The sequence below is a fragment of the Opisthorchis viverrini genome (genome assembly GCF_000715545.1).
Source record: "Opisthorchis viverrini unplaced genomic scaffold opera_v5_18, whole genome shotgun sequence".
Lineage (NCBI taxonomy): Eukaryota > Metazoa > Platyhelminthes > Trematoda > Opisthorchiida > Opisthorchiidae > Opisthorchis > Opisthorchis viverrini.
Window position 1 is genome coordinate 3,017,845 of NW_008751674.1, and position 19,246 is coordinate 3,037,090.

The 19,246-nt window shown below is 46.2% G+C and overlaps 1 protein-coding gene across 1 annotated transcript; it reads right to left on the reverse strand.

Annotated features, from left to right (window-relative positions):
- Positions 1-1,377: 1,377 nt before the first annotated feature.
- Positions 1,378-7,691, reverse strand: T265_12840 (hypothetical protein; the record flags this gene model as incomplete). Its single annotated transcript, XM_009165801.1, has 6 exons — positions 1,378-1,642; positions 6,769-6,975; positions 7,013-7,176; positions 7,208-7,382; positions 7,415-7,559; positions 7,606-7,691. Coding segments are annotated over 6 exons (957 nt in total), but the record flags the coding sequence as incomplete, so codon positions are not given.
- Between the last annotated feature and the right edge of the window lie 11,555 nt (positions 7,692-19,246).

Here is a 19,246-nt window from a genome sequence, read left to right on the forward strand (position 1 = left end):
GGCTATCCTGTCCTCTTTCACCATTCCTCTTCAACTTCGTCATTGATTCCATAAAGCTCACTACCAGCCCCTGATTCCTGTGGGATCGTGCCCCCAGGGTATATGTTCACAGATATCGAGTACGTACATGACATGAATCTTTTTGGATGACGCCACCGTAATGCAAGCAATATTAAATAAGCTAGATGATTCTGCCTTATGGTTTGTAATGCGCTTCACACTTTCAAAGTGTAAAGTTCTGCTGCAAGACTGGGTGGGCTCGAACCCTAACTTAATGCCTCAGGATGGGCCGACTGAAGAAGGCATAGGCTGATATGGGCAACTGTATTGGTCCCGGTGGTCTCGCGAAAGACGATACTTCCATTTGGATTGCGAAGGCTAGAGGCTTTTGTGAACCTGCTTGTCAACTTGTCTATCAAGGGTCGAGTCTACAGTGCTGCGGTGCTCTCCATGTCATTATACGGGAGTATATCACCGACGCCTTCAGAGCATTACCCAAATCTTGTAGGAAGTCCGGATCAGTAATGGTTTTCGGGAAAAATAACTCACCCACGATAGATGAATTGATCACACGCCATAGGTTGCGTTGGTTTCGTATGCCAGTCGACCGACTACCTCGAACAGCACGTTTCGCACTACCACGTTAAGGATGGAAAGGGGTCATGAAAGATCAATGATTTGGCAATTGAGTATGAAACCAGCAAACCCAGCCGCGCTAATCACTGTCGTCTCCCTGGATGGGGAACCTAAAACGTCAAGGGTTACAAACATTGTTAGACATGGCCCAGTCACATCCTAAATGGCACTCACGCGCCCGAGCTGTTGTCTTCAACGCACAACCTCCCTCCCAATCTTCTCAATTAAAAGTCCAGTGATGATCCTGTATTTACGCACCAGTTATATCAGCCACCGCCTCTTATGCGCAGCTACCTACCCCACCTCCCCGATCATCGGCGAACGAAACCGTGACAGCCATAACCATTCTACGGCAAGCACGCAGTTTTTACATCTCATGACCGAGAATTTAATTTTGATTACTAAGAGATAATCGTTCAGATGTAACTTTTTTGGTGCATAGCTGCCATGCCAACCGAAGGAAGCACAGGTTGTCCAAGCCTAGACAGGGGAAATTGAGAGGCAGATGTCGGGGTTGCACTATGGACATTCCGGTCAGTAAATTCGCGCTCCAAACACTGAGCCATATAGCCATATGTGGGCCACGGAAACTACGTTGTACGGCGGAACAGCTTCACAAGAATATAGGATGTTTTCCTCGAGAGCTCCGATAATTTATGACCGACCATTCTAGATGTTCGCGGTACTTAGAGAAGACTTGGTACTGAACATCCGAAGACCGAAGAGCAAAAACGCAACACAATCAAAACAGGCTAAATGAATGCTGTCTATTAATATATTGGTTCACGAAGCTAGCGAGGAATCGTTAGTAACATTACAACACAAGTTAAGCGACGGCAGCAGTTTTGTGGACTTGTGCCAATCGCTTCAACTCTCCAATGCAGTAAGTAAGGGTTTCCTTCTCTTGAGCGGGGGTTATTCCTTTGACCACTTGATCCACGACCCAGTTGATCAGGTGTGTCTGTTGGAAACGCCGGCGAGTATTTTCCCGTTCGACATGATAGTCCTAAAGAAGAGAATTATATCAGATGAGGCCAGGAATGCAACGCGCGTATGTGTTCAAGTCACTGTAAATACATCTAATTTTGAATTTGGATGCACACCACAAAAAATTCAAAAACAAAGTTGATCTGACCAGACTGAACAGTTTACAGAAAGACCAACAATAGAACCACCAGAAAAATGCTACTCTAACGTGGCTGTCGCTGTAATATTAGGAATATTAGAAAAATATGATGTTATTGATTACTCAACTCAGTAAATCGGACTCCACAGTAAAATGGAAGTGGTGAGGTCGTGTAGCGCCATATCAAAATAGTCAAACCAGACAATATCCGAAAAGTCCCGTATCATTCATCATAAAGTAAGCGTACTTTCACCATCCTGTCACAAAAGCACTCAAGGACAATGTGATCAAAAAACGTTTATGTACACTATCAACGACTTCCAATTCAGTAGACCACAGGCGCATGTTCAAGTTTTCATGGGAATTTAATACAGAAAACGTAAGGAAAAAAAGACACGAAAGGGAAATCCAACAACATTCGCATCTTAGCAAGAAGCGCCGAAAGTTTCAGGTGTCGAGCTTGAGGGTCACAATGACCTGAACTTTACTCTTCGAAGTGCACCAATGCCAGAAAGGCCAAACAAAAAGCAGCATCTTCGCACTGCGTTAGGAGGCAATCCGAAGAAAACACCCTCAGAAACAGATGTGGAGCCTGTAAGCTGCTTCTCCCGGGCGTCCAGCATCGACGATGAGCTCCCGCGATGAAAGACAAAAAAGTAGAAATGAAATCAAGTCGATCAGCTGTAGCACCCTTCCGGTGCCTAACTGCCATACCACCAGAAGGAAGCACGAGGTCTGGGATACTACCAGGTTGTCCAAGCCTAGACAGGGGAAGTCGAGAGGCAGAGGTCGGGCTCGAACCATGGACGTTCCGGTTAGTAAATTCGCACTCTAACCAATGAGCCATCTCGAGCTAATAGGACGGCCCCAAAAACCACACACCAATAACCTGAGCACCATGGACTCTTATGTAGATCTAGATTGAACTTCGAATGCATCCGTGGGTCGAAACAGAAACAGGGGCCCCGGGGCCCTCAACTTTGGGCCACACAAGCAGTTACTGCCTCAGGACTAATGCTTCACTGCCGTACAATCATGATTTATTTGAAAGCCTTACTGTAGAGAAAAGAATAAAGGTGGACGAGGAGGGGACTTAGTGCTAGCTTACCACAATCATTCCGAAGTGCCTACACCTCCAGACATTCAGTCGGCAATCTGGATAGAAACTGACAACAAGAATGCCACTGACATCGATTGGCAGCCATATCTTGTAGTGTCTCCAACCAGGCACACTGAGGATCACGCGGTCTCCATCCTGGAAGGCGAGTAGCACTGACAGCACCCAAGCGTTTCGTGATCTCCTTCATACTCCTCTGCCAAGTTAAGGGTTGGCCACCACTCTGTTTACACCACTCTGAATTGAGCATGGAAAACAGCACTCTTCGGCAAACAGTAGTTCGGCATACGCAACATATGTCCCAACCAACGCAGTTTCTGATGCTGGACACATTCTCCAATGGAAGTACCCGCAACACAACCGAAAATGCGCTTCCTAACTGCCTCATTAACAACGCGCCAACACCAACCCACACGATATATGGTTCTGAGATGACGATTGTCGAACACCTGAAGACGCCCCAGTTCGGCTACTCGAAGTGGCCCAGTCTCACAGCCATACAACAAAATAGCCCGTACTGTAGCTTGATACACACGTCCCTTGTGATTCAGGGATAAACCACTCTGACGCCATAGGTGTCTCAAATTAGCAAACGCGACCCAAGCCGTGCAGATTTGTGCATTCATCTCATTTGCCACACCACAATCAGAACTAATACAACTTCCAAGATACGTAAAACGCCCCACAACTTCCAGTACCTCTCCCTGGATTGTAAGTAGTGTGTTCAGTGACTGCACGTCCACGAGCATGACCTGACACTCGTGGATGCAAAGTGCATACCAAAGGACAGGATGATTTTGGTCAGTTCATCCAAAAACACCTGCGCCTTCTCCCCCTCTTCGAAGATGAGAACGATGTCGTCTGCATATTCCAGATCGACAAGGTTTTCTTCACAGGCTATTTGAACACCAGTCGAACACTCTCCGGCGTTCGGCTCATTATTTCATCGAGCACGAAGTTAAAATGGAATGGAGAGAGTGGGTATCCCTGACGCACACCACTTTGTGTACGGAAGCTTTTGGAGAGCTCTCCGTACACTCTCACACATCTGGAGGTCTGAGAATACACAGAACGTATTATGTCTACAAACTTCCGGGGCATTCCTTGGTGAGCAAGCGTGTCAACAACAGACCGATCAACCGAGTCGAATGCGCCTCAAAAATCCAGGGATACTAGAATTGTGGATCGCACCTGATGAAGCGTGAAGATTTGGTCAACGCGACCCCTACTAGACCGGAATTCCAATTGCTGCTCTCGACTCGGTATCTCACGAGCCACCGTAAGGTGACGAAGCACGATTGATAACAACAGCCTCGTTACGACCGGGGTCAAGTTGATCACACTCACTACGCCCCCCTGTTCTGAAAACGTACACTATCATCAATTCTCCCCAGTTGTCTGGGACAGACTCCTTTTCCCAAATGCAAGCAAACAGATCGGACAAGCGCTGACTGAGGACTTCACCGCCGTCTTTGAAGAGTGTGGATGGGAGGCCATCCGAATCAGGAGCCCGGTGGCGCTTGAGAGAACATATGCAGTCGTAAACCTCCGAGGCCCTAGGTGGTTTCACGTTCACTGTCCAGGGTTCTACTTCACCTGTGCGCCCTAGATGAGTGCCAGCTGGTGGCCACGACAGTTGTTGTTCGAAGTATTCAGTCCACCGGTCGAGGCGTTCTTCCTTATTCGAGACGGTCGTTCCATTTTGATGCTTGATGGTTTCACTCACAGGTGGTTTCCGCGGACCGGTCGCATGGATAAACTGAAATAATCTTTGGGCATTACCGGCTTTCCGAGCTTCTTCCATTTCCTTGACTTTCTGTGCCCACCACACTTCATGGTCGGCTTGCACGCTCGCTTTCACTTGACGTCTAGTAATTCATCGCATCAAGTTATGTACAGGACCGGCTGGGATATTTCTCCGAGATTTAAACAGTGCCACCGTTCGGTTTTATATCCAGTGCTTGGGTGCGTCTGGTTGGGTCGTGCCACAGGCAAAATTCCAAGCACTATGCAAAGAGGTGGCAATCTAGTCCCAATCTAGTCCCAGTCCACATCTGATGGTGGAGCATTTGGAAGACTCTAGATGATGATTCTGGTAGATTCATCTAACGTCCGGATCTGCCAGTCTCTCAGTTCTACAGCTCGACACTGACAGGTGAGTTTGTTAGAAAGGCATCAGGAATCCTAACTGCTTTTAAGACTCTACCAAATGAACACTGGACATCGTCACGATCGAAACCAGTGGCGAAAAAACTAAATCGGAAACCACCTACCGAGAAACAAACAAATCCCTACGAGTACCAGTTAATCACACTGCTGATCAGCCGGTTGTAGCCGAACGATCAAGTGTTGTTGCTACTGGCCAGGGGTTTACGGGTTCCAAATTAACTAAAACTTCGTGAAATGGATACTGTTGATTTCCCAACAAAGATAAAACAGTTCTTTTTGAGAGAAAACTGACTTCACTTGAAGGATTAAATTTCAGTCCCCAAAACTCATTGTACTGCTTACCACAGTTCATCAAACGCCGGATACTTAAGAATTAGACAGACGACGAGATGAAGGCTTTTGTAACAGGAAGCAGTCATGCCCCAGTTCAGTCGGTTAGACCGATCGGCCGCAAGTTGACGTCAGCGACAGTTCATAAAAAGGAAGGCTCAGCATTTTTTTCTGAAAGTCGCCTTGAACGACTAAGTGAACACCTCGAAAAGGAGTTCACGTGGACTTCCTGTGAAAACTCTGGAACAGGTCCACAAATAGAGCAAAATGTTGGCACTAACCCATCACTTGTAACAAGAATCCAACGTGAATTGAGTGCTGAAAACATAAAAACAGCACCAGGATCGAATTCTTTGCACCCGGCAACTTTCAAACGAGTGTACGGAGAGTGCTCGGCGACTAAGAGACAAGACGGAGTGTTTCAAAAGTTATTCCGAATTCAGAAAACAACAAGCAATCCCGCAAAAACCTGCAGACGCAGCGTTAGTGAGATTCGCCGAACATTTGTTGAATTCGTGAATCAGGCTATGCTAAAATCTGGCCAGGGGTGTGACAACACTAGGCCTATCTTAAAACGGGAAATCAGACGGAGTCAGTTAATCCAACGGGCTCGAGATAGGTGCAAGCAAGGTGCCCGAAAGGTCCGTGGTTCGAAACCGACTCCGGCATATCGACTGCTCCCGTTTAGACTTGAGAGACCCGACAATATCCCAGCCCCCGAGCTTCCCATGGCGGAAATTGCAGCTTGGCACAGGTGTTACAGTTGAACGACGATTAAGATGATGATTTAGTGTCATACGGCTGCGAGACTTGGTCACTTCGGGTGCAGAATATCATGTCTTCAGGTCTTTGCCACCGATGTTTTCGAACTACAGCTGGAATCAGTTTGAACCAACGAATTTGGAAAAAGGTTATCAGGTTTTTGATGAAGTAGAGGGCACTTCACTCAAAGAATGCATCCACGTGATACGCATGCCGAGTTAATATCTGCCGTTTTGCATGCCTAATTCGGAGTGGCGAGAAACTGGGGGTGGTCATAAGCTGACATGACAGAAAGAGATGATTAGGGGAATTTGGTTGCCGTGGGTGTCGTTCGCTCTGCAGGGTTAGGTCAACCTGACTGTCCCTGTGCTTGGTTGAAGACATGGAACGATATGTCAACTAAATGACGTCAATGACATTCATGCTGCCGATTGTTTACAGATTGACTGTGAACGTGACATGTGAACGTGCAGCCATCTCAGGGTTGGAGTGTGGTTGCCCAAGTTTACCCTACCGACCGCATTGTTGTTTTAATTGTACGGCAGTGAAACACGCGCCCCACCCTGGCGTGGCTAAAAACGATGACAGAAACGAGCACGAATTTAGTAGACATCGCAAAGTAACCTACCAAGCGCCGGTGTACCGCACGATAAACCTGTTGTAATCGTTCCCGATAGGCAGCCTCCAACTGGAGAGCAACATTTTCCTCTTTTGCTTTGACCAGCGATTCCACCGCGGAAGCCCTGGCTATCTCTTCATTAGCAGTAGCGATTGTTTTATCCAAATTCCGGTGCAATGCATTCAGGGGTTCGTAGTACCGGATTTGCTCTACTTTCTGTAACGCGAAAACATGGAGCAGGAAACGATCGTACCTCCGTATGTTTGTCCAAAAATTCAGCAACCAAAGGACCAAACTTTTTTATCAGGCCAGTCATTAGGACGATGAACACGCCCATTTCTATAAAATGGGGATCAACCACTAGAATTTCCTTGCTAATGAGAAAGGCCGTGGAACCGAAAAGAAAGAGGTATGGCCCTGCAGGGGTTATAAATAACGACAGAATTACCTGTTACACCAGTAATAGGATACAATGTTTGGAACCAAGCATCAGGTATAAAGCCCAAACGGACTTTAGGATGTTTGAGGGGGTATTTCACGGTGGGAAAATTTTTGAAGTCTCGCTCCTTGCCAAAATAAATTTCATCGCACTTTGCCCAGCGTGTAACCGCTTCGTCAACATGCTAACAACATACACGAAACAACGAAAGGCTACCTTTTCATATTTTGAGGCTAGTTCTTCCGATTTCTTTACGTATTTCTCCAAATCAGAAGTTGCAGCGGTGGTCACTGAACTAGCTGTCCGAGAACGAGCAGCACTGTATAACAAATTCGACCCCTTATGTCCAACCAGTGACACCCTGCAAACTAGAGCTCACATACGGTATACTAGTGTACACGACTTACACAAACGTCCACACAGCGAAGCCATTCGGCCGTGGCACACGGTTTAAAAGTAGCGCAGTGGCTTCAAGTTCACCCAGCACTTTGTCCTATAGGCTGTAGTGTCGGTAATCCGTTGTCACATTTCAAGAGCCGTGGCCCACGAATTCAATAAGGCGGCCCGTGATACGAATTTTGAGCCGGGTTATTTGTGTTATCAAATTTTTCTTAGCTTTCCCTTTTGTCATGAGACTTTCCTATCAACTCCTGATTCCCCTAAATGACTAGAGATGACCGTTTTCGAGCCCTATATCTTCAGTCGCTTTTGTAGGTGAGGCTGTGACTGCCCTGCTACAAACAGCATACAGTGTTGTGCATGTGAACCCTACTCCCAGGAAAAATCAAGCTTAACTCATGCTACTCATTATACTTTTATGTCTAACCTTACTCCAGTTTTCTGACCCGGGCTGTGCTGCATGCTTTATTTTAGTAAACCAAATAATCTGTCTAAACGGCACCGGAATTCTCTTTCCCCATACACTTGTGCTTAAAAATTATCCCGCTAAATCTTTGTGAATCGATGGTACAGTAATCCTGATGGATTCACTATCCGGGCGGAGTTTTTAATTAGTTTGGTCACCTTCACCTAAGGGGAACGTAGGTGGCAAAAGCGCGAACTTAAGCATTTTTAGAAGATAACAAGCTATCTTCTAATTGGGAGCACGCTCTGCACGCACCAAAACGACTCGAGTTCGTTTTCACTTGGGGGAGAAGCAGGCCAGGCACAGAGTGTGGCAGACGCTTCTGTATAAAATGTATCCAAATGGGTATTGTCGCTGTAGGGACCAGGCAAAACTATGCCCCCACAAAATGTTCTGATTCGAAGAAGGATATACATGTCATCTCTGGAGGTGGGAAAGCCAAGGAACGGAATTACAAGGCACTCTTTACTTTAGTGGAGGGGGTCAACAAGTAACTAAGGTTTTCTCAAGTTTACTGACAGTCCATAGCTAGTCGTCACTAGGCTCCTTATACGGTAGGAACAGTGCGTGGAGTCTGCTTATAACAAACCCATCTATATTCTCCGGTTAAAAGCTTTCATTCAGTAAAATGCCCTGCTATATAAACAGCTTCGCGGCTCACCCTACAGTAATAAGCGGCGGTCGTTAGATGGCGCTTTCTGGAGATTTGAATGGCAGCGTCAACCGTGGAACCCCCTCGAGGCGGCTCCGTGTACCATCTCCTCTTATGTTCTGTGCTGCTAATCACTACCCACTTAAGTCACCCGCTTTCTCCTGTTACTTTCGAATTCAAAAGTGAAAAACGGCTGCAAGCGTAAAAACACTTTGCAGCAGAAGGAAGCAGCTTCCTCTGTAGAAGTTTCACCTCCTGGGACTGCATCTGCACCTGTGCCCTGAGGTACAGATCAGTCACCAAGAACCTCTAGTGACTGCAACTTAATGCTTTTTATTCTCACCTCCATTGACCCCATTACTCTCCCTTATCTTCGCGCCTGAGCTTCTTGCACAAGCGACCCGTGCGTCATCCCCACAGGCCGGCATCCATAACTTGGTTACTTCTTCAGATCTATTTGATGCCTAGTACTATGCTCTGCGAAGATCTGACACATATAACCCAAAAACAAACCACAGGTGCTAACATTTTAAAGGCATTCCACATTCTCTGATCACGCACAGCGCGCAGCTGTTCCGTAGACGCACAATGGACGAAATGCTTGTTTGGATGCACGTGTTCTGTTGCGTCATGGTGCGTTAGTGTAACAGAGGCCCCATCAGCGGTACTGTTGTTTTGTCCCTTTCGGGTGGTTCGGAGGCCAGGCTTTTAATCAAGGTAGTCCATTAAACAGCACCATTGTTGTCTGGCCTTAACAAGTGGTGTGGAACCGTCTCAGATGTCATTGGGCTGGAAATACTACAGAATACAGACGAAGGGAAATTTTCCTTCCGTATGCTTTTTTAAACGCAAGGGACAGGCTGAACTTACTTTGCGAAGTACGCGGCTAGCATTGGCGTGCAAAGTTGTTACCACTGTCTTAACTGTGGTTGCACCGCCCCAAGTGCCCTTCATCATCCTGACATAGAACACGCTTGTCCTTTTATTCCGTGGGGTGGCACATATCTGTAAACTAACGCACTCATTATTCTCTGAACAGTAGCGTTCACAGCTGGCACCTATCGGCCATTTCTTGCCTTGCACCACTCGTCGTTTGGAACCGAAGCAGTGAATCAGTGGTTGGTGACCCATACCCTTACTTTACTCATCAGTCCATGTGTTAGCATCAGTTAAACTTCCATCCTTATTCAACGTATCGGAATTTCTCACTCAACATTTCCTTATGTGACCGCTATCTCATCTCACATTACTCCCGTGTTTGCACTGCGGCTTTCCTCTGATGGAACCTTGTGAGCCAACAACTGCCACCGGACCATGCCTAATCGTTCTATAATTATTCCTACAAGCTAGTAAAACGCTAGCTCCCATACTGAGCCCCGACTGAGTTAGTGCAAATCGAGAAGCACCACTGTTTCTACCAATGCTGGAATCTTACATCGCTCTCCGAGTCCGCTGCATATCCATCAAGCAAAAGCGCACTTAAAGTGACATGTTCTGTCCACTTAGTACTTCGGCAACCTTACCTGATCGTGGGCTGCTGAGAGCGCCGACACAAATGCGTCCTTACATAGGCTGATTAGCCTTGCTGTCATACCATTTGAATATCTCTCTATCAAGTAACACACATATTTATCTAACACCTTACACTCACGAGCCTCTACTGATCTCATTCCATGTCCTCCTCTTTCAAGCTTCAATTTTCGACGTGGTTTCTCCGAACGCTCCTTATGTCTGTCGTCGATTCTGCTTGCTCCACGATTTACGGTCGTATGGATCCCAATTTAATAAAATGACCTGTTTCTACATCTGTATTATTCTGTATTACTCCTCCTGAATAATCAGCCTGATTGCCACTGGAATGCGTTTCTCATAAACGGTCACCGTACAATTGAGGTCCGTTAACTTGCTCTCTAGAAACCGAAGTGTCACCGCATTGCTGACACGGCACTTCCATGCCCACACACGCGCAACTATGCACTTCCTGCTTCTGAGTGTCCCCTCCCACCCAATAGTTCCTTCACTTTCAACCACTAACGTATTGCTCAACTGGACTTAAACGCCTCTCTCCAACCAAAATAATTTTGAGGACATAATAGGGCTTTGGAGCTGAGAATTTCACGGAAGCTTAGTATAATAAGGCTGAACTTTTAGGTAATTTGTTCCTGTTGGGCTCTTGTTTAGTTAAGAAAAGTTTTCTGGTCAGTGACCACCACCGATTAAAATGTTATTACGAATCCACGAAATAAAGCATGAATTCAAATCGTTGCATATTCTGAAGGTCCACGGTGCTCAAATGGGAGCTAACATCTACAGAATATTCGTTTAATATCCTACAGAGACAAATTTAAACATCGTTTGAATCCGTTGCACTCGTCAGGCAAGATAAATAAAGCGAGTACTGAACTACAACACAACACTGTTTTTGGAGAGGCTCGCGTTGCAATGCGATATTGTGGTCGAAAATGACTTCATTCATCGTCCAAATTTGATGCGAATGTTCATCATTTTTTAAAGAGTTTTACTCTCAGTTAGGGGCAACTAATTGGAGATAATGTGACCTTTTTAGAGAAAATGCATAAATACCATTTTTCCAAGTGAGCGATCCTTCATTTTGGACAACATCAATTGACTCAGCTTGATCTCGCCCCAGAGCGAAACAAGATTTACGGACTATAACAAAACCACCACCCTTCATCATGTCAACTACACTTGTTGTCACTAACCTTGGCCACTTATATGACCTCTCAGGCCAGCACACTCACATGCCGCTAATTATGAGGCCTTAACTAAGAATGATATGATTTTCTGCCCAACGACGGGCCCCCACCAAGGCAGAATTGTGTGTTGTTGATCCGTCCCAACCGCGCGTTTATATTATAAAACCACGATTGGCAATGTATTTTCCAATGTATTTATGGCATTATTACAACCACACTGGGTTTTCACTCCGTTTATATATTCGGCCATGCGGAGATTCTCTGATCGTACGGATTACTGGACGCAGAAAAGTCAAGCCAAGAAAAGGTGCAACCGCAGCGGTCGTAGGATAAAGTGGTATAGACTTAACCCTTAAGATTCAAGGACTTTCAAAGCTTTCACCTGGATGCAGCTGTAGCGATGATCTCGTGAATGGACCAGTATTTGGTGAAACTCTTGCTCTTTTAGAATAGTAAGACGTACCTTAGGACACCTCTGATTCCCGTCACTTATCCACCGTACCTTGATAGAAACAACATCCAGTCGACCTCAGGATAACTTGTAAGCGCTCCATATTCCGTCGCATTAACACCCCTACCATTTCTGGGTCCACTTCTGTGAGCCTCGGTACATGTGTTAATGCTATTTTGTGAGTTTTAAAATCCTGTGAAAGGTAAGTGTGCATTACCACTGCTGTCAAAATACACGATGCATTATATCCGAGCACGAAAGGCAAACTGGACGAATTTACAGTCTGTAGGCCAGCGAAAAATGCCATAAACCAGCCATCGCGATCATGGATTCTTGCATTTTTTTGGGTTTATTTATGTTTATAAAGTATGTTGCACGTGGCCGCTGATTCGGTTGATTTGGGCCAACCTGCCACTTGCGTTATTTTCCCGCGTCAGAAAGGGCCCAACGAAGTGTCGTTCGATGAGCAATGGGCATATGTGGCCTTCTCGCTTGGCTCTAAAGCACCTGGTGTGTAATCGGCAAGTCCATTCCGATCAAAAGTGATGTCGGTTTGTATCCGGTAGCCTCGAAACGGATTTCCCCGAAGTAGTTTCAATTTAAACACTGCTCCCTTGTTGATAGAACCTGAATAATTAGCGACGGATTGTGGCGTCAGGCAGCGGCGACACATTTGTATGAAAACTAATCCGAGTAGTCAATGCCTCATTCTGACACTTATGTCGGTGAGCGATTCTGATAACCTGACATTTAAGGCGACATCCTAGTTAACCGTCTTAAATTCTGAATTCTGTTGAGAAGTGCACTGCTTCTGCAAACTCCATGGTGGTTTAGAAGATTTATAGGCAATACACTGATCGCCACGGTCATCTGGCTTCACGATGGCACTGAGTTTTGAGAGGCATTTTTCCTGTGGCCTGACAGACTTGGCTGGAGGCTGAGTACGCGCTATTCCAAAAACTCGCCCTGATTCTACTGCTTCGCATCATGTCTTTGTTGAGGCAAGGATTGCAAAGTACGGCTGAGAGAAAGAAGGATGCTTGCGCGTCGGCGTCCAGGCGGACGAATTGCGCGCACTGAAAGAGGTAGTGTCATTCGCCACAGTGTAAGCACGGACGAAAAGCCGTCGTGCTATGTCCACTATTGCTCGTCTTAGTAGCCGAGGAAGTCGTCGTGAGTGTGCAGAACCTTGGCGATGGTGTCGCCATGAAGTAAGTTTTAATCTTCTGGTACTTTGTGAGGAAACACGCGGCAAGCAGAGCACTTTAATTAATAACGAGTCTGCTCAGTCTTAAACACAGTCAGATCAATCAATCTTCCTGAAAATTTCCGACGCTCGGTCAAACTCCCGCGACTGAATGGTGATGGGAAGACGATATGGAGTGGCACCTCTTGTCATCTTGTCATTTCGCTCAGATGAACAATTCTGTTGTAAGAGGAGTGACCAACAGGCCTTCGTCTTGTCGGTGGGCTTTAGTGAAGAACCAGAATCATTCAGCTTCATTGAGGGCCCCGTGGTGACAGACGTGATGTATTTCCTTGCGATAACTGAAGGGTTGCCAAATAGGCGATGCATAAACATCCGGGTCTTCGGATAGCCGTGATACGGCTTTATTTTGTACGGTAGTCGATACATTCCCCTGGTTAGCTTTCACAAGCACCCATCAAGAAAGTTGAATGGTTGACCGGGTCCTTAACATATTGAAAGACCTTGCTTTTGATGCCCTCAACAAGCCTGCAGTTATTCAAAGGAGTACCCTCGAATTTGGTTACTGTTTTCTGAAGCGTGTCCATGCAGTGATAAGGGCTCCAAAAGAGATTGGCACGGTTTAGACGCCGGCTGTAGATTTTTCGAAGGCGTGGGCGAATAGTTAGGATTAGCGGTCCCAACCCGACATACTGAGTTAGAAGTAGGTTCAGGGGAGCCTCGGGGATCTTATGTATGTAGTGTTAGTAAAACCCTAAATGTTGGCCACCTCTCGACGTACACTGGTCACCTCTCTTCACAAAAACTCAGCTCTGACCTTCAGATAGATAGGAAACTATCGTACAGGCCGCTGAAGAAGTGATTTGGAGGAGAAAGTTTATGAAACTTGCCAAAAGGTGTGCCGAATATGACAGAAACGTTGTTGAGACTGTCTGCTCGGCTTTTTGATGTTGCGGTTGATTTTTATTGAATAACTTTATAGGGCCCGAGCGGCTGAGGATCTCGCAGGACGATCGCGGCCATCGGGCTTTACGTGGTTTGTATCCAGGACACATGAGGAACAGATGGACGACGGCGGTAAACATCATGTTAAGAAATGTCAAGTAAGGGTTCTATGAAAAAACCGGGTTAACGAAAATTGTCAATTAGGTAAAACGTGCAATCAATAAAGGTGAAATAATAATCGGAACAGGCATAAAAGTTGTCATTGAGGTTGCAGGGAGTTCTGGAAGCATAGCAATTAAGTAGGAAATAATGTACGAATTTATAGATACGGGCATTCATTCAGTGTAATTCGGCCAAAGAAGGATAAAGGCTAAAAAACAACCGGTACGTTCGTGCCTTTGGCTGACGCCACGATGCAGTCTCCCGTATAACATGGCAAAATTGAACTGCGCGATCCGTTTAAAACAGATATCAACAAAGGCCATCTGGCGGATGCTGATAAAAGTAACACACAAGAGGGTCATTTGGGACGCCGGGTAAGTGTATTGGACAATTCGCTCACGTACCGTCCGAGGGGCTCAAAGGTTGATCCTCAGAGGTCCGTTTTTTTATCGGAACGGATACTTGTATGTAGGTAAGGTGAAAAAGACAGGCGACGGAGGTGTGACAAAATTGACATTGTCATCGTTTACTAGAGTATGAGCAGACCGTAGTTGGGAGGAAAAACATGGGAAAAGGAACAAAACGGAGTTATAATAAACGGGCATTAATCATGCTACTCATAAGTAGTCAGAACACAGGAGAAAACTGACCGCTGATCACCGGTAATTCAGGGGAGGATCATTGAATCAGGCTTCAAGACAAAGGGTGAATTATGGAAATTCGAAGAGTTGGTGCTGGATTGGGCGTTACGATACAAGGCTTTGGCATTTGGTTTTTGTGGCGGAGGAAGCGCCTTAGTGAGAAGAATCGGGAGTGTCATTATCCCAGGGGGTCTGGAGCAAGAGACTTTACTGTCATCATCGATTCCAGCGCCAGATAATGGCTTATGAGTTATCTGTGGGAGCAGCGGAAGGTTTGTTGGCGTGACTGACATCAGAGGCGTCAGGTAGATACCCAGAAATATAAGTGGGATAATGGTTTGTTATCTGTGGGAGCAGCGGGAGGTTTGTTGGCGTGACTGACATCAGAGGCGTCAGGTAGATACCCAGAAATATAAGTGGGGTGCTCTTGGTCGTGGGCTTGAGATGCGGGGTTTGAGTCGTCAGGCAGGTTTGCATGGCGCCCGGGGCACAAGTCGGTATTACATCAAGCAAGCATGAAATAGTTACTTAACTGAGCACTGAAGACGTTATTTCGAATGTTGACGAGATGTTTGGTACCTAAGCGATAAGCTTGGTGGGCAAACCAACAGACACCTGAAACGCAAAACACGACCGCCTAAACAAGCTACCTGTAGTTATAGGAAATCAAATGGTAGCTACGTGTGGGGCGCTGTAAAATGAGTGTCAACTTTCAGAGCAAGTCGGTTAGACGATTTCAAGCATCCGGCGGAAGCCCGATGAAGGCAGGCGCGAAATACTGTGTTATGTAGATGTGTGGCTGAGCTGGGTGTATATTCAGATAATAATTGTTCTGGTGAGCACCAGCAGCAAAGATATTTTGTGTGCACACCACCGCCAGAAAGATTGGGAACCGTGTTACTTTTCGCCTGATGTTGGCAAAGACTTTGATATGCCAAGTGTCAACGTAGTAAGACTGCGAAGGATGTTTGTTTTGTGCCACCGGAGCACAAAAATTTGAACCTGATGCTACAAACTGGGGATGAAACTGATCTCAAAGCGAATATAGGAGAGCACGCTGCGTACGTCTGACTGCAGGCGTATGCTTTTGGAGGGACAGAAAACGCCGGTCGCCGCAGTATTTCTACTGCATAGGAGTGGGGTGTTTTCAGTGGCTACTGATCATAAGGTCAGGGAAAGAAGCGGTCCTAGATGCTGGATGACAGTAGTTGATGGGAATGACTATATTTTTAGTTCAAACCGAAGGGTCGTGTGGGAGCGGTGGAGGAGTTTGAGGCTTATTTTGGCAGATGTGAATACAATGGACTGTGGCGCGAGAAATGCTTCGCTTCCTCAACAAAAATAAGGTTTACCTGCGAGTCGCACGCTTAAGTTGAAGGACAGAGAGATAGTAAATTTTGGTACCTTAATCGCTAGTCCGTTCTATGAGAAAATGGGGATTCTAGAATGGTCTTTTGAGCAGTCATTACGGATGGCATAATCTCAGAAATCATAATAACATATTAAAGGCAGAGAAAAACTATATGGCGAAATACTCTAGCTTTGAAGGCAGTATCGGAGATCTGGGTTTGACCCATACGGTCCTCCAACTGAGTCGAAACTACCCGTGACTCCACATTGGCCTTGCTTCACCCAAATTCATCCACTTGTCTAACCCAGATCTAGCCGCCACATTTTTTGCATCCCTTGTCCGATTGCCGCAACTCGATAAGACTGGTTGATGGTACAGCTCGTCAAGCACAAGTGATGGTCGAATACATTGATTCAGTGTTGTAGACAAAGAGATTTTCACTCGTTGTATGCATTGCAAATATGTACCCTTGATACCTCGGTTATTGTTCTGATCTTAGATAAATCGCTCAGATTTAACTTCAAATCGCGGGTACGATTTTAATCGTATAAATCCAGCACTCCGACTCATACCCCAAATCCATCCTGCTAAGCAGTACAGGTGATAAGCGCATTTTATTGACTTCTTACTACCCTACTTAGATAATATACATACTGCCAATTAAGGCAAAGTGAACCGGCGGGTGATGCAAGAGCCATTTTCCAGAAACGATCTATTCTATATGCAACTGAAAATAAGATGTTGGAGTCCATGCGCCAATCCGACTTCGTGAACCAGCTTTCGGAGATCTGACTTCGTACCAAAATGCTTTATTTATCTGACCACCTACAAACATGTCCATATTGCTTCGCCATGGAACATCGGCTCAGAAAGCATGTGCCTATCTACGGATGATTCAGAGCATCTCCTCGTTTTACTCCTATGGAATTCCAGATAATCTATGAGGCTGTGGGGGTCCGAGTATTCAAAAAGCTGCCTTATCAGGAGCGTGTGATGAAGAAATAGAAATAATAAACATACACTAATAAAGAAGGCCAAGTGGAACAGACTCACTAGGAATTATTTTCCTTAAAATGGCTTATGTCAGCCAATAGGTGGTATTTCAATTATGGTTGTCTAGGAGTCCACTTTTAAGCAGTCGTCTTATATAATGAGTGACACTGTTGACTGAACTCACACAAGGCGGGAGCATGGTATATGGACTTTCAATCTCAGCGCTCATACTATTATCAGGCAACAGCTTGCCTCATGTCGGGCATTTGGAATTGAATTTGGGCGTGCAATAACCTTCCTTGGACGGTACTAAACGGACAGCTTGCCTTGAAAAACCGTCTATGATCGCATTTACAGAGACCTGGCCCAGACCAGGTGTCTTTGACGATGAGATCTCGATAGACGGTTACTCTATTTTTCGAGCTGACTCAAAACGAGGGAGGGCTGGTGGGGTTGCTCTCTACTTACATGCGGCCCCACCAATCCCGAATGTCCTCTCTGACACCACCCCTGTACCTTTTTGCGATGCCCTGTGGGTCCAACTCCCGCTGCACGGTCCGATTCTCTCCTTCTCGGTGTGGTCTACCGTAGCCCTTCGAGTCCCCTGAAGATGACCAATTCCTCATACAAACACTTGAGCAACCCTCCTCCAACTGCCATTTCACTCATCTCCTGCTGGTAAATGACTTCAAAGACCCAAAGGCCTCCTGGATTGAGCTCCAGCGCGTCGAATCAGGCGGACCTTTTGCAGCGGCGCTGTTAGTCGTTTGACAGAGCGCTTGGACTCAAAATGTCGTTGCACCCACCAGATACCGTGCAGGCCAAATACCATCCTTCCTGGATTTGGTCATCACCAACGAAAGACAAATCGTTGATCCGGTAACAATTAAAGTGCCACTCGGACATTGCGACCACTGCGTGCTGACCTTCGATCTAATCTGCTATCGGACCAGAAACCCCGAATCCCAAATTCGGTTTTGAGAATTCTGCCGTGTACACTTCTCAGGAATGCGCATCTTTCTTGAACAAGTCAGACTGCGATCAGCTCCACTGGGAGAACTATACAGGACCATTGTCAAGAAAGTTCACGAAGCTGACGCGAATTTCGTGCCATAAACCAGCACGCACTCGGATGAACAGCAGGCTGCCAAAATGGATTCGGCGACTTCTGGAAAATAGGTCACACTTTTTTTAAAGTTGACCACGAAGGATACAGAAGATGAGCTGGCATTTTGTAAAACGCGGAATCGCTGTAAATCAGAAACCCGGAAATGGGGCATACGAAAACAAGCCACCATTCTGGACCTCGCTCAAAAAAACAAAANNGTATACTCACATCCAATCTTGTCAGGGCGGAACTAAGAACAGCCTCTAACCGACTTGGTCTTCACGGTGGAAGACATTCGTCAACTCTTGCACAAGATCAACCCATTCTGCGCGTTGGGGCCAGGCGAGGTCCATCCAAGGATCCTGAAGGAAAAGTCCTCCACACTGGCAAATCATCTACACCTGGTGTTTCGTCAGTCACTAGAAGAAGGCCACCTTCCCTCTGCTTGGAAGTAAGCGAGTGTCACACCAAGCTACAAAACTGGTGACCGACTATCGCCTGGCAGCTATAGGCCTATAAGCCTCACTAGCTTGCTGGAACGCATTCTGAAGCGATCCTTCTTAGAATACCTTACTTCCGGCAATCTGATATCTCCAGCCCAACACGGATTTCTCCCAAACCGCTCATGCGTGACAAACACGCTCGTGTTTATGGACAGCTTAACCCAAGCCAAGGGCGAAGGATTCATATCGGATGCTATATTTTTCGACTTCTAAAAAGCATTTGATAGGATCCCACACGTCCCGTTGCTCCACAAACTCGAGTCTTACGGGATCCAAGGGAAAATCCTTCACTGGATTAAGGCGTTCCTATCAGACAGATCATTCCGAATGAGAATAGGTTCGACCTACTCGTCTCCAGCGCCGGTCTCCTTTGGAGTTCCTCAAGGCTCCGTCTTGGGACCACTCCTGTTTCTGATCTACGTCAACGACCTCCCAGACGTTCTTGCGAGTCCA